The following is a 16,109-nucleotide window of genomic DNA, read 5'->3' on the forward strand; positions in this document are numbered from 1 at the left end:
AGACCCTGGGATGAGGAACCTATAGACAAGGAGGGCTAACTGTACTTGCTATCCTGTGAACATTAAATAGTTTATATTATTAAATATAGCATTGCCTAGTTGTTCTTCTCCAAGAATTTGGGGATCCCTATACTTGGAATCCACATCTCACTCCAAATAGACAATTCAATCTCAGCAGTTCTATGAGTGAGTTTAAGAAAGTCATCTTTGGGGAGGCCTCGTGGCCCAATAGTAGGTGCCTGACTCCAAGAAATTCATCTTTAATTGTGGTCACCAACATGATTTGGTAATTTTTTAAATATACCATTTCCAAAGAAGCACAATGAAAGATATTTAGCAGCCCTTGGTGTTCCCCTGAGGCCTGACAGTAAGCAGCTGGAGCTGAAGCTTTGGCTAATCCGAAGAAGAGAAGCAAAGACAATAAACTGCACAACACCATTTCAAACTTTCCTGAGAACTTTTCCTAAGACCAAGACTATCCAAGTCATCATCCCCCAGAAACTGGGTGGGAGTATAATGGAACTCTCTGTCCTATCTTTGCAACTTTTCTGTAAATCAAAACGTAGTCCAAAATAAATTTCACTAAAGTCATTTCAAAAGTCAAGCGTGGTGATATGTGCCTGTAAACCCAGCACTGCAGGAGGCTGAGGAAAAAGGATAGTGAGTTTGAGCCCATTCTGATGAATTTAATGACTTTGCAAGACCCTGTCTAAAAATAAAAAACAAAAATGGGCTGGTGATATAGCTCAGTGTGAAGGCCCTGGGTTCAATCCCTGGCACCACAATGAATGAATGAATGAAGCCATTTAACAATCCCCTCAAATTTTCTAAAGTGGTAAATTAAATAATTATAAATTGCTTAAGTAGTATAGTTACAGTGCTTCATTAAACCAAACCCAATGTTATGAGAAGGAAATGAAGATTAGAGAAGAGACAAATAAAATGAGTAGATAAATATAGAAAACTCAATGAAAACAAAAGGGATTTTTTAAAAGGTCACCAAAACTGACAATCCCTTAGCTAGATGGACTAAGGGGGAAAGAAAAGACTGAAATTACTAAAATCATAAAAGAAAATGGGTAAATTACTACTGATTATAAGAAATAAAGGAGCTGGGTGTGATGGCATATGCCTATAATTCCAGCACTCTAGGAAGGCTAAGGCAGGAGGATTGCAGCTTTAAGCCCAGCCTGGACAATTTAGTGATTTAGCAATACCCTATCTCAAAATTTAAAAAAATAAAAATAAAAAAGGGCTGGGGACGTAGCTCAGTGCAAAGTCTCAAAACCCAACACTATAAAAAAAGCATTATAAGAAAGTACTGTGAACAACTGCACACTAGCAGATCAGATAATCCAGATGAAATGAACAAATTCCTAAACACAAAATTTACCAAAACTAAATCACAAAGAAATATAAAATCTGAATAGATCTGTAAGTACTAAGGAGATTGAATCAGTAACCAAAATTTCCTCACAAAGAAAAGCCTTGCACTTGATCGTATCATGAGTAAATATAATACATTTAAGAAAGTAATATCATATCTTCTCAAAAATTTCAAAAAAATCAAAGAGGAAAGAACACTTCCTAACTATGAGACCATCATTACCTGATGCCAAAGCCAGATAAAGACAACTACAAAAAAAGAAAACTACAGACCTATATCCTTTATGAATCAATGCAAAAATCCTCAAAAAAAAATACTAGCAAAGTGAATTTCAGAACATATCAAAAGGATTACGCACCATGACCAAGTGAGATTTATTCCTAGGATGATTTGACATGCAAAAATCAATAAATGTAACACACCACATAAACAAAATGAAGGTAGAAAACCCACACAATCATCTCAATTGATGCAGAAGAAGCATTTGACAAAATTCAACAACTGGGGCTGTGTGTAGCCCAGTGGTGGAGCACATGCCTAACACCCATGAGACCATGGGTTTGATCTCCAGCACTGCAAAATAAATTAAAATTTTTTTTTAATTCAGTGACCATTCATGATAAAAAAAAAAAACACTCAACAAACTAGGAATATAAGGAAACTATTTCAAAATAATAAGAGCGATAGATGAAAAACTCATGGCAAACATCACACTCAATGTTGAAAGACTGATTACTTTCCCATCACTGGGACAACTTCAAGGAGGAGAGGTTTATTTGTCTCACCATTTCCAGTGTGCTCAGTCCATTGTTCGTGGACTGCAAGCCAGAGATGGCATGATGGAAGGGCTTGGGTGGAGGAAAGCTGCTCAACCCATAACAGGAAGCAGATACAGAAAGGAGGAGTCAGGGACAAGAATACTGCACACCCTTCCGGGTCATCCTCCCAGTGACCCACCTCCAACCAGGCCCCACCTCCTAACAGCACATTCATCTATGAACTCACCAATGGATTAATCCATTGAGCCATATAGTGCCCCCATGATCCAATCACCTTCCACACACATGAAACTTGGGGGGAAATTTTAGATCTAAACCATAAAAGAATCTAAACCATAACAGAAATCTTTTTATCTGAAAGTAGGAACAAGATAAGGTCTTTGATAGGTCTGCCCCTCTTCTGCCCCGCCCCAGCCACCTGAGTTCTTGAACTCTGAAAACAATCACTGCCTGTTCCTATGTTCTACAGCTCCTCTGCCCTCAACCCCTGCCCCATCCCCACCCTTGCCAGGGAATAATGCCTGTTCTGCTAGGTCACAGTGCCCACCTGTTGCTATAGACACAGACTCAGCCATTCTTGCTCCCCCAATCTCACTCCCCACCTTTATGTCACCCCATGTAGTGGACTAATGATCAACTTGTAATGCCCAGCTGAAGTGAATCAGCGTGGTCTGGGCACGGAAGATCCACCTGAGGATTGTTGCCAATAGCCGTAAAAAGAGAACCGGAGGGGAAGATTTTGGTCTGTTGATTTTCTAGGAGAAGCGTGCTGCAGATGGTTTTCCTGATGTGAACTAGGCTGTTCTCAGAGGAAGAGCTCAGGGCCTCGCTGTTGCTGGGAATGGCTGCTGTTTCCATCAGGGGAGCTCTGATCTTCACTGTGAGCACCATTTCCTGGCTCCAATGTGGATCCCTCAGCTTGGTGGCACAAATCCTTCATCTCAGCGGTGTAGGTTTTCTGGCTTTCACCACTGGCCTTTGGGCCTTCCGGGTGCAGATCCTCAATATGGACAAGCATGAGATATTGCCATGGGCTCTAGGCCTCTGGCTGGACTCTGTGGAGGACATTGCATTGGACACTAAGCCTTTAGCTGGACTTGTGTGGGACACTGCTCGGATCCAGGCCCTTGGCTGGATTCTTTGGGCCTTTACAGTGCAGTTAATCTCTTGCACTCCTTTGCATTTGACTTTCTGGGTAATTATAAAATAATCCTATAAATTATGTGTCCTGTATTTAATGTATTCCCTTGCCAAATCCTGCTGACTACAACACCCCACCTAAGCCTGTCCCCACCCGCGCCCATCCTTAAAAGACCCAGCTCAATAAATGGACCCGGACTCTCCTTTGGAGTTACTCTAGGAGGCCCCACCCAGAACAGCTAAATTCAGGCTGGCTAAGTTCTTTACTGGGTCATCACCATTAACCTAACAGATGTCTATTTTTGCCACTTCTATTTAACATATTACTGGAACTTCTAACCAGAGCAATTAGACAAGAAAGAAAAAAGGCATTCTGTTGGAAAAGTAGAATTATTTTTGTTTGCAGATGATATGATCTTATATGTAGAAAATCTTAAAGATTCCACAAAAACTGCTAGAACAAATATATGAATTCCATGATGTATCTGGATATAAAATCAACACATAAAAATCAGTCATATTTTTGATCAATCTGAAAAGGAAATTGCAAAAACAATTCCATTTGTAATCACATCAGAATGAATAAAATATTTAGAAGTTAATTTAACCAAGGAGGTCAGAGGCATGTACAATGAAAACTACAAAACATTCATGAAAGAAATTAAAGACATAAATAAATGGAAATACAGCTCATGTTCATCTATGAGAAGACTTAATATTATTAACTACTTTACAGTTTGCCCCAAGCGTCACTCAGGTAGCGTGTTTGTTTTCCTACTGACTATCCCGAGCATCCCTTGGGCAGGTGTCATTTCAACCAGTCAAGTTAGTGGTTAAGATGTCAGCTCTGTGTAAAGTTGTCTACAGTTTCAATGCAATCCTTATCAAGATTCCAATGACATTTTGGCAGAAATACAAAAAAAAATACTAAAAGTTACATGGAATCTCAAGAGACCCTGAAAAGCCAAAACAACTTTGAAAAGGAAGAACAAAGCTGGAGAACTCACAGTTCCTAATTTCAACAGTTACTACAAAGCTACAATAATCAAGACAGTGTGGTATTAGCATAAAAACAGACAGGCAAAACAGTGTAATAAAATAAAGAGGCTAGGAAAAAATAATCAGATATATGAGCTAATGACTTTTAATAGGGTACCAAGACTACTCAATGGAAAAAGCATGGTCTTCTCAACAAATGATTCTAAGAAAACTTGATATCCACATGTAAAAGGAAGGTAGACATTTACCTAACACCAAGTACAAAAATGAACTCACAGTGCTGCAAAGACCTAAATGTAAGGTATAAAACGCATACAAACATAAGACAAAAGCTTCATGTCACTAGATTCAGCACTGAACTCTTGGATATGGTACTAAAGGCACAGATAACAAAAGAAAAAATTGACGAGATGAAATTTGTGAAAAAAATTTACATTTGTCAAATGACAATATTAACATAGTAAAAAGGCAACCTATAAAATGAAAGAAAATACTTTTCAATTATATATCTGAGAAGGGATTCATATCTAGGATAGAGAGTTCTTAAAACTCAACAACAAAGAAACAGCCCAACTCAAAAATAGGCAAAGAACTTCAACAAACATTTTGTCAATGAAGATATACAAATGGCCAAAAAACATATGAAAATGCTCAATATCACTAATATTTAGGGAAAATGCCAAGCAAGCACCAAGCAATAGCTGGTATCTATGAGATAAGACTGTCAAATAAGAAAATAAGCTAGGTGCTCAGAACTCAAGTGTCCAGTGACAGATGAAAGGATAAGGAAAAAATATATATACATGCATGAGTACTCTTTAGTAATAGAAAAAGAAGGAAATTCTGACATATACTACAACACAGAATAAACTTGGGGGCTTTTGCTAAGTGAAATCAATCAATTGTAAAGCAAATACTGTATAATTCCACTTATATGAAGCCCTTAGAATAGTCCAAATTATGGAAACAGAAAGTTGAATAGTAGTTACCAGGGCAAGAGGAATTGGGAATGGGAAGTTATTGTTTAATGAGTATAGACTAACAGTTTTGATGAGACAAAGAGTTATGAAGATGGATGATGGTGATGATTGCCAAACATTATGAATGTAACATTAAACTGTATACTTATAAATGTGTGGATTGGTAAATTTTGTGTTTTTAGTTACTTCTCAACTTGCAGTGAGGTTATGTTTCAATAAACTCATCATAACTTGAAAATTCTGTAAGTCAAAACTACATTTTCTGGTAGGCATGTTGGTTCACGCCTATAGTTCCAGCTACTCAGAAGACTGAGGTGGGAGGATCACTTGAGCCCAGGAGTTCAAGGCCAGCCTTGGCAACACAGCAGGGTCCCAACTCTTAAAAAGAAAAAGGAAATATGTTTAATATACCTAACCTGCTGAACATGATAGCTTAGCCAGACTACCTTAAACATGCTCAAATAACTTACATTAGCATACAGAAGCTTCCACAGTCAAAATGTTGAATAGCTCATGTAATTTATTTAAAAGATCAAAATTCAAAATTTAAATTACAGTTTCTATTGAAGTATATTGTTTTTCCCACCATGGTAAAGTTGAAAAATTGTAAATAAAATCATCATTAAGTTGGGGACCATCTGTATTTTGCCACAAAAAAATAATACTCTCTAAAACTTAAAATATAATTCCACATGTTTAAATATATATGAAGAGATGTGAATTGTGTGTGTACCCAGACATATACATAATAAGTGGTGACTGTACTTCTTGTAAATGTCTCTAACAGCCCTTGATGCTTAATTTCAGTGTAGTGTGTAGTATTTAGGAGACTAGACTGGAACCAGACTGCTGCCCAAGTTCATATCTCAGTTCTGCTACTTACTAACTGGCAAGTTACTTAACCACTCTATTTCTCAGTTTGCTCACCAGTAACATGAGGATAAGTATCCTGTTTCAAAAGGTTATTATGAGGATTAAATGAGCTAATACAGGCAAAATGCTTAGGACACTGTGCACACAGAGCAAGTGCTACATCAATGTTAGCTATTTTCTTTTTCTAAGGGACAAAATGGTTGTAAACACTTGCTTTGATTTTCTATGAAACTGTTATATACCCATGGCCTTTGAGATAAACAAGTATCCCTTTGACCTTCCTTAGGCATCTGTTTTCAGCAATTCTTAGGGGCTCATCCCTGACTTCAGAAAGGGAAGTGGGAAGGAGGAAGGGACCCACATATCTACACTAGCTAAGCTGCAAACCCCAAATGAGCCTGTCTAGCCATTTAGCACCATATCCTGTATGAATGAGGAGTTAATACAATCATTATTCTTGTCCAGACTGTGTAGTTCAAACAATAAATACTATAGGTGTTCAAAAGCGAGGAAATTGTGAGGGTTGGTAGTTTCATGGAACAGGTACAAAGCATTTTACTTAGCTTATAGCTTTTGCTCTCTCCTATAATCACAGGAGCTGGCAGAGGCAAAGGCATTTCGAGAAAACTTAAGAATATACTCAGAGTCATATATGAGTCATCCTTCTCCTTACGTCACATTCACTCAGTCATCAATTCTTGTCTCTGCTGTTTTGCAACATCTTTCTTAATCACCTCCATCACACTGATATGCTCTGTGGAGCCCCACAAGGAAGGCAGATACCACGAAGACATGGGCCCGGATGGGAGGTGTACAAAGCACATCATGGTGCTAGAGACCTGCACCTCCAGGTCCTGTGGCGCTTTGCATTCCAATGGCTCTCCTTCTCTTCCTCCTGCCTGTTTGCTTCCCTTCTCCTTCCTCCTGCTTGCTTCTCTTCCAGTGTCATTTCCCTCAAGCAACACCCTTCTGGGGGCCTTCAAAGGTAAATAAGCTCTTCTGCCAAGCCAAGCTCCTTACACAAAGGAGCATTCTCACCTTCACATCTGGGTCTCTGCTCCTGCTATCTTCCTCCCAGCAGGAATCACTTCTCTACCTATTCAAATTCCACCCATCTTGAAGGTCAAGCTCAAGTTACACCTCTTCTGTGAAACTACCAGCTCTAACAGTTTCCTCTCTGCTGAATACCTGTAGTATTTACTCTTTGGACTACACAGTCTGGCCATTATAAAGCCAGTCTCCAATATTTGATCATTTGTTTCTTAACAAGTAGTCTGGGTTCATGGGTCCCAACCAGCCCTGCCCTGCTACCCTGGGAGCCACCCAGATCCTCCGTAAGCCAAGGACTCCCTTCACTTGGGCTGAGAGAGGCAATGTGTACCTTGGTTAAGGGCATGGCCTCTGAAATCAGGCTGCTGGGGTTGGAAGCCTGGCTCCTCCAATCTATTTGAACCACAGTCTTAGCCTCACTGTGCCTCAGCTTCCTCATATCCAAAATGTAACCAGCTTAGGCCAGTGATGGTGAACATTTTAGAGCTTTCAGTGATACAAACAGCCTACTACCGCACACATGCAATAGGTTGGCCACCACTGGCTTAGGCTGTTTGTAAGAGTAAATCAAAGAGCACGGTGTGGCACATTCCTGTACTCCCAGCACTTGGCAGGTCAAGGCAGGAAGATGAAAAGTTCGAGGTCAGCCCAGACTACATAGAATGTTCAAGACCAGCCTAGGCTATGAGCTGAGACCCTGTCTCAATCCAAAAACCAAAACCAAATAACACAAAAGATTAAATAAAATAGAAGCAAAGCACTTAGAAAACTGCTGGGCATAAACAGTACATAAATACTAGCAGTTATCAAGAAATGCCACATTGTGGATTAGTGAGCTAAACAGACTCTAAACAAAGCTGGTAGCTTAATCATTTTCAAATACTCAGAGGATCAGAACTGGAAGAGCTTTTAGAACTTAGGGAGTGCAAGTTAATTTCACTGATGAGAAAACTGCAGCACAAGGAAGGGGGAAATTACTAGCCTGAAGGCTCACAGCTGGTAAGTATTGGGACCACTAAAACTCAAGTCTGGCAACTAGAGGTATTAAATTCCTTCCCATCATATCTCAATGCAATTCTATCAATATACAGTGGACCCTCAAGTTACGACTGGCATGACATATGAACAACTTGGGTTAATTAGGTTAATGGAAGATTCATCTGCCTCTTGTTTTCCATAGGGTGTACCCAGGTAAACATCCAGATCTCACTTGTATTGACTTAGTTACAACCAACCCTGGAAACCAACCCATGGAGTTCATAAGTCAAAGGTCCACTGTATCTAATGGAAAGAAAGTTTCTGTATACTAAGTAACCAAGTTATCATCAAACCATCCTGACAAATCTGATTAAGTGGGGGGCTGCCAGCATTGCCTAGAAGGCCTGCTGTTGTTTCCGGTGTGAGAGAGGGAGTCTGTAGGAGGGAGAGTATGGGACAGACACTATGAAAATCAGGAGACTAATGAGATGGGTGACCTCAGACAACTCCCTTCCCTTCTCTGGATTGCAGTTTCCCCATATGCTTATGGAAGTCAGGTGTCCCCAGTTGAACTTGAGGGACTCTGGAGACCTAAATATATAGCAGATACTTGAAACCCAGGGGTGTAGCTCAGTGGTAGAGCACTTGCCTAGCATGTTTGAGGCCCTGGATTCCATCTCCAGCACTGCAAAACAACAAAAACAAAAACCCCCACACAAGTCACCTTCTAAGTGAGGTCTTTCCACTCCATCCCATTTACAATGGCAAACTCCTTCCCTGCTTTGGTTTCTCTCCATAGTACTTGGTACTATCCGACATGTCATATATTTTATTATTTTCTCCTCTCTCAGATTCTGCTAGGAGTAGCTCCACAGTGCAGGAACTTGATCTGTTCGCTCACTGTAGCATTCTCAGTTCCTAAAACACGGCCTGGGACAGAGCAGACTACATACATTTTGTTGACTAAATCAACAGATGACGGTAAGATTTCCTAATTAACAGTTCAACTCTGGTTTCAAAGCACACTGATAAAAATGTAACAAGCAAACTGTTGGTGTCTGCTCAAATGTGGTAATAAAACCTATAAAATTTGGAGCTATCATTGTTACTCAAAATGTTCAGAGGATCACCCATGCCAGGAGCAGCCCATGAGGAAATCATTAACCCTCAATTTTCGTAGCAATTCTGTAGGGTTGACTAATTCAAAGGGGCCACACAGGGGTGAGAGAGATAGAAGAACTTTCTGATCAATCTCTGCAACTTTTCCATAAATCTGAGATTATCCCTAAACATAAAGTTCATTAAAGAGGGAGAGTATCTGCCCAGATGCTGCTCCGTTTCCCAGGGGATTTGATGGACGCCAGAGAAGTCTGTGACCCTTAAGTCCTTTTTAATTCAGAGACTGACATCTTCAGAGCTTCCCTTCAACGTCTACACCAAAAGGTACACTTTTTTAGTGCTGATTGGCGCGGCTCTGGGCAAAGAGCTCGTGAAGTTTGTGTCTCGCTCAGACTTGGGTCGCCAGCCCAGCTGGTCCCTCATCCCTTCTTGGGTTCACAGCCGAAGCCATTGGCATGTTTCGGTCCCGCCCCCGGGCTCCAGCCTCTTGGCTCTTCCCGACCGCGCAAAGGAAGTGGGACAGCAAGCCTTAGACCTCCTGCTCCGCTACCGTCGCCGCGCCGGGGAAAACCCCGCCACTCCCGGGTCCCCCACCTCGAAAGGAGCACGAGCGCCAGCTCGAGGCTTTGGTAGCCAAGCGCGGAGCGTGGCGAGGACAGCCCCCAGCGCCCACCCTCGCCGCGCCCCCGGCCCCGCGGTGTCCCTCCTCGCTGACCTTTCACTGGGACCCCCTGCCCTCCGGCCACGCCCGGGCTCCGCAGCTCACTCACTTGGGGGCGCGGCGACCCTGTCGGCGCCGGCGCAGAGCAGCAGCGCCCACAGCCCGCAGAGCCCCGCCGACAGCTCCATACAGCCCCTCGCCTCGGAGCCTGGCCAGGCTGGAGCCTGGGCTGTCTCCGCCTATTTCGCTCCCTCTCCCACTTCCCGGCTCTGCCGCCTGGGAGGCTGGGGGCCGGCGCAGACGGGAAGGGCAGCCCCGCCCAGGGCCGCCGATAACCTGAGCCGGCGAGCTGGGGCGGGCCCCGCTGGCTCCGCGCTCCCACGGCGCGACACCTGGCCTCGCGGCCTGCGCTCCCGAGCCCTGCCGTCCCAACCCAACAGTAACTTCCCGGACCAAGTCCCGGTCCGCTCAAGTGTCTGCCGGCACCCGCCCCCTGCGCCGTGGAGTTAGCACCGCCCTCGTCGTCGCTGCTGGGCGCACACTTGGCCGGCCTCGGAGACGCCAAGGATTGTGCCCTGTTGAGCACTAGGGCAGGATCCTAGGGAAAGAACCTTGGCCTGGGATCCTGGAAACCTGGCTACCAGCCCTTGGCCTCTGAGCCTTTATTTCCTAAGCTCTGACTCCAGGGTTAGTAATACCAGCTCTACTTCACTGGGTCAACTCGAAAGTCCACATAGGGGCTCCGTGATACTGTGCTTTATGAAAAGGACAACTGGTATGTCTGAAAGCTAGTACACCTTATATTGGGTAGGATATAAAAGCAACATTCCAAATATGAGGGACAGTACTATACTATGTACTTGAATTTCTAAAATCACATAACCAACTTCCTACATATTTTGCAAGGATATACTGAAAGCATAGAATGAGTAGGAAGGCTACACACTGCATACATGAAAGTGGGTGCCTGTGAGGGCTAGTGAGGTTGGGGAAAGGGTAAATGAGAACCCTTGTAAGTTTCCTACTACTGCTGTAGCAAATTACCACATGTTTCGTGACGTAAAACAGTTATGTCACAGTTCCAGAGGTTGGAAGTCTCACAGAGCTAAAACCACGGTGTGGGCAGAGCTGTATCCTTTTGGAGAATCTAGGAGAGAATCTGTTTCCTGACTTCGCAGTCTTCGAAAGACTGCTCACATCCCTTGTCGTGTTGCTGTACCACTGTACTTGCTTCCCTGGTCTTACCTCTACAGCTCTGCTCTTCCTGCCTCCACTTTTCCTTTAAAAAGGTGCTTATGCCCAACCTCCCAGATAATCCACAATAATCCCCCCATCTCAGAAGCCCGGATTTGATCACATGTGCAGTCATTTGGCTGTGTAAGGCAGCACATCCATGGGTGTTGAGGATTAGGGTGTGGGTATCATTGAAAGAAGCGTTACTCCATCACTCTCCCCTCTAGAAGACATCTTCTAGGATGGATGGACGGGACTCACCAATGGCAGTGCATTTTGATCAAATCAAGCCACCAATTAATACACCTGAAAGCAGTTGTAAAAATACATCAATAAAAAAGTTGATAATATACCTAGTCTCAGACTCATCCAAAGGGCATCAGTGATGGCAAAGGGTAGCACCCAGCCCAGTGATGGCAAACCTTTTAGAGCTTTCAGTGATGCGAACAGCCCAACTGTGGCACACGTGCCATAGGTTTACCACGACTGACCTAGCCAAAACAAAATAAATATTTATGAAGACCTTCAAGGAATTATGAATGACAATCATTAAAAGCAGACCTTTCTGGAGGAGTTACTCCATGGTAAAGCATGTACTTAGCATGAGCAAGGCTCTGAGTTCCAGCTCCAGAACAAAAAGGAAAAGAAAAAGAGCAAAGCAGAGCATGCTTGCTAACAAAGAGCTGCAAGCAATTTGAGGCGCTATCACAAGGGCAAGGACATGAAATTGTGGGATCCAAAGAAGGGTTGTTAAGTGTGGGAAGGGGCAAGCAAGGCTTTTAGAAGAGCCTACCTGTACTGAATCTCAGAATATTGATCCTGGCAGTAAAAGGTTCACCATAAATCCATATATATATTTGAATGAAATAATGTTTATGAAAACACTTTGGAAACTATCAAAGCCTATAGAACTGAGAGATATTACTATTATTGTTAAATCTCTCTGCAAATAGGTTGGTGACTCTTAAACCCAAAGCCTTCCTCTCCCATCACCACAGACATATACCCTTGTTGAAATTTGCTATAAACATTATACAATAAGTTTATAATAACATTTCCAAACGATCATGCCATCTGCCTTTTAAGGAGTGTCCAGTTGGAAAAGGAGCTGCTGGGGACTGGCAGAGTGCCATCATGAGCACTGGCTGGCACAGACTGAGTGCTTAGTAAAATGAACAGTAGCAGTAGCGCATGATTAGGAAAATACGGTTGTGACTTGTCATTAACCTCCAGAAAAGGCCTGGAGAATATCAGCATTGTAAGGAAAAAGACAAAGGACAGCGAGGGCTGAGGAGGGACCTGATTTCCTTTCACCAAGAGAATTCTGGCCTATTGTCCATAAGACTGTACAGTTAGTTCCCTTTCCTTCCCATCCTAAACATCTAACAACAATTTGTAAATTTTGCTGAAGGGGTTGGAGAGGGTTAGGAATGCTGTTTCTTCAACAAGAAACCATTATTTGTAATCCCTGTGTACTCTTATTCAAAGAGCATCTTAGATTGAATTAGGCCACTCTTCTGGTATGCAGGAAAAGTGGAGACAAATGGAAGGCTTTCCAGGAACCGAAATAAACACAAAACTCTCCGTTTGGCTTTGAGTAATCCAAATCATGACGAGGCAACATCAAGTTGTAGCTTAACCCTTAGAGCCCTGATAACTTGGGTGTGAGACCACCAGTCACCTCTGTGGCTTTGGCCCTGCATGGCTGGAGCTGGCTGTCCTGTGTACTTCAGTTTCTCCCTTTACACTGCTCACTAAGGCTTGCCCCTTTTGCAGGTGGAAAGAAGCAGGAACAAGAAAATGTCCGACAGGAGAGAATGGTCAGCTCTCCTTCTAGCCAGTGAGAAATATCCCCCATGAATTCAGAATGGACGTGGACACCAGCATATATCACAGGCTTAGCTGAAAATGCCCATCTCTTAGGTGCAAATCTCACAAAGGGCCTCTACCTTTTATTAAGCAAAATCCGAACAGATCCTCACTCCACTGCAATGCAAAGAAAAAGGGGAAGTCACCAACAGGGGAATTTCCCTCCTTCTGACTCGAAAGCAATGGCTCCCAAGCAGGGGCAATTTTGCTTCTCAGGGGACATTTGGCAATGTCTGGGGATATGTTTGGTTGTAATGACTGGTGGGGGAGGGATGCTCCTGGCATCTAATGGGTAGAAGCCAGGAGTGTGGCTAAACATCCTAGGAGGCACTGGAGCAACACCGACAACAAAGGTTTATCCTGTTCAAAATGACATTAGTGCCCAAAGTTAAGAAATCCTGAGCTAGAATACTCTTTTTTCCTTTTGTACTTGGTCCCACCTACCTATTGTTCCCATGCCTGTCAAAAAAAGTGAGAGATGGGCCAGAGATTTAGCTCAGTGGTTCTGCTGCCTGCCTTGCAAGTGCAAGGTCCCGAGTTTGATCCCCGGTACAAAAAAAAAAAAAAAGTGAGAGATGGGTGCTAAAAGTACTTAGTCTTGACATCTCCCTTTCTTGTATCTAGCACCCCTAGTTCCTCCATCCCACTGGCTAGCCATGAAATTAGTAGATTGTAAAACATCTCTTAGGTCTAACCCCGCCCCCAACACACCTCCACCTATTTTGAGTCCCTTACACTGTTTATAGCAACGTCTTTTCAAATTGGTTCTAAAGATCCACTCTCCACGAAACAGATCTTTTCCAATGCACAAATCTAATTATTTCACAGCCCAGCTTAAGTGACATCCCTCTCCTCAAATGCCACAAAGGGAATTCCCAACTCTTTTGCCTGCAAGTTTGCCTCTTCAGTACAGACTGATTCTCAAGACTCACTCTCCAGCCAGGCTCCTAGGTCACTCAAAGCTGTAGCTCTACTAGCTGACTGGCCACCCTCAGGCTGAATGTCTTTGTGTGTGTGTGTGTGTGTGTGTGTGTGTGTGTGGTGCTGGGGATGTAACCCAGGGCCTTGCTCATGCTAAGCAAGGGCTCTCTCACTGAGCTACACCTCAGCCTTCTTATGGGTGTTTTTGTTTGGTTCACATCATGTTTAAATTTATTTGGATCTAGATGCCAAAAATGATCTCCAGCTTCTCTAAAGAAATCAAATGTTCTGTAATTTGATTGGCCCTACTTTCCACGGCCCTGACAGTCAGAGGATGCCAAGTAGAGGCTCCACCTTGGCAACAGAGCATGTGCTCCCTGTCTACACAGGCTATATGGCTGTCTGTTGTGTTGCACCCTGGCCTGCCCTACTTTCCTCACTCATTACTTGCCTGGCTTCTGTTTTGTCACTACAAACCTTTTCTCTTGCAGTTCTCTGCCCAGAATGCTTTTCCATCCCTCAGACGTCACATTTTTTTGTTGCTCCTTTAACCTCCAAATGGAGAATTCTTTATTTCTTCCTATGTGTGTACTCGTATCACTTGACAAGTTCCTCTGTCATAGTAAATAATAGAAGTAGGGGTGTGTGTGTGTGTGTGTGTGTGTGTGTGTGTGTGTGTGTGTTTCTGCTGCTGGATTCAAGCTCATGGAGGCCAAGACTCTGTCCAGGGTGATCCCAGGATTTCTATCTACAGTAGGGGGAGTTTAGGGCCAATAATCTGATTAGAAGGGACAACCACCAGGGAGCTGGTCTTGGAAATCAGTGTGTACAGTAAGTGCCCTGCTCTTACTTTGTTTCTTTTTTCCCCATTGAGTTTAGTGGTACATTTTAGGAATAAAATACAGTTACATCCATCATTAGAATCTTGTGCCTTTACATGATGTATCTTGGTTCTTATTTTTTCCCATTCCCCTGCCCTCCCTTCACCCCCTCCTCCACCTTTCCCTATTTGCAAAGACTTTGTTTCCATTTTTTTCTTTTCTCATATATTTTTCTTTTCCCTTCTTTCCTTTCCCCTACCCCTCCCACTTCCCCTATTCCTTTAAATATTTTCTTTCTATTACACAATATCAATTATACATTTTTAAAATTACAATATCAAGATCTAGGAGACATTGCTACAGATTTTACAGAATTAAAAGGATACAGAAAGCATATTACAAAAATCCTTTTTGAAATAAATTTGACAATTTCTAAGAAGTAGCTTGGAAGACAAATTAATATAACTAACTCTGGAGGAAATATATGATTTGAATAGTACCTATTAAAGAAAGTATATTTCTAGCTTGAAAACCTACCTATATGACAACAGCAGGCTCATAAACATTTTAACTGATAAGTTATATCAAACATTTAAAGTAGAAAAAAGAAGGAACACTTCTCCCCTCATTTTAGGAAATCAACATTGTGCTAATCCTAAAACTGGATAAAGATAATAGAAAAAAAAGTATGAACATAGATAGAAATTTGTTTAACAAAACAAACTATTAGAAGTCAGATCTGGCAGTATGTAGAAAGTGGTTTTATTATAGGGATGGCACTGTTGGTTCAGCATTGGAAGATCCACCCCCAAAAGTCATCATTTTAACAGAGGAAAGGAAAAATCCATATGATCCTGTCAGTAGTTGGAGAAGAAGTATTGGACTAAATTCTACAGCTGTTCATGGTAAAAGCTATCAGGAGACTAGAAGTAGAACAGAACCTTCTCAACAGATTAAAGACATGTACTCCATACTTCCAGCGAGAACACCTTATATGAATGGAGAAGATACAATGCTTTCTCTTTAAGGAGGGGACCAAGGGCAGATATACCTACTCTTGATCTGTCTATTAAACTTTGAATCATAGGCCCAAACCAAAATAGTCTGGCAATAAAATGACACAATTAGGATGTAGATGAAATGATCATCTACAGAGAAAATACTAAGAAATCTCTAGGAGCCCCTAGAACGTGTATTTGAATTGAGCAGGATTAGAAAACAAAAGGTATATATAAAAATGCAGATCTATATATACTTGTTATAAATGAAGAATTGGATATTGAAATTTAAAAGTTATGT

General features: G+C 42.2%; 1 protein-coding gene across 1 annotated transcript in view; it reads right to left on the reverse strand.

Annotated features, from left to right (window-relative positions):
* Il13ra1 (interleukin 13 receptor subunit alpha 1) overlaps positions 1–10,407 on the reverse strand; it is a 57,429-nt gene extending 47,022 nt beyond the window's left edge. The window contains exon 1 of the mRNA XM_004872145.4: positions 10,076–10,407. Coding sequence (XP_004872202.1) covers positions 10,076–10,154 — 79 coding nt within the window. The 5' untranslated portion in view covers positions 10,155–10,407. The remainder of the gene's footprint in view (positions 1–10,075) is intronic.
* Between the last annotated feature and the right edge of the window lie 5,702 nt (positions 10,408–16,109).

This window comes from Heterocephalus glaber, unplaced genomic scaffold (assembly GCF_053883595.1).
Source record: "Heterocephalus glaber isolate CG9 unplaced genomic scaffold, H.glaber_assembly_v1.0 deba00001730, whole genome shotgun sequence".
Classification (NCBI taxonomy): domain Eukaryota; kingdom Metazoa; phylum Chordata; class Mammalia; order Rodentia; family Bathyergidae; genus Heterocephalus; species Heterocephalus glaber.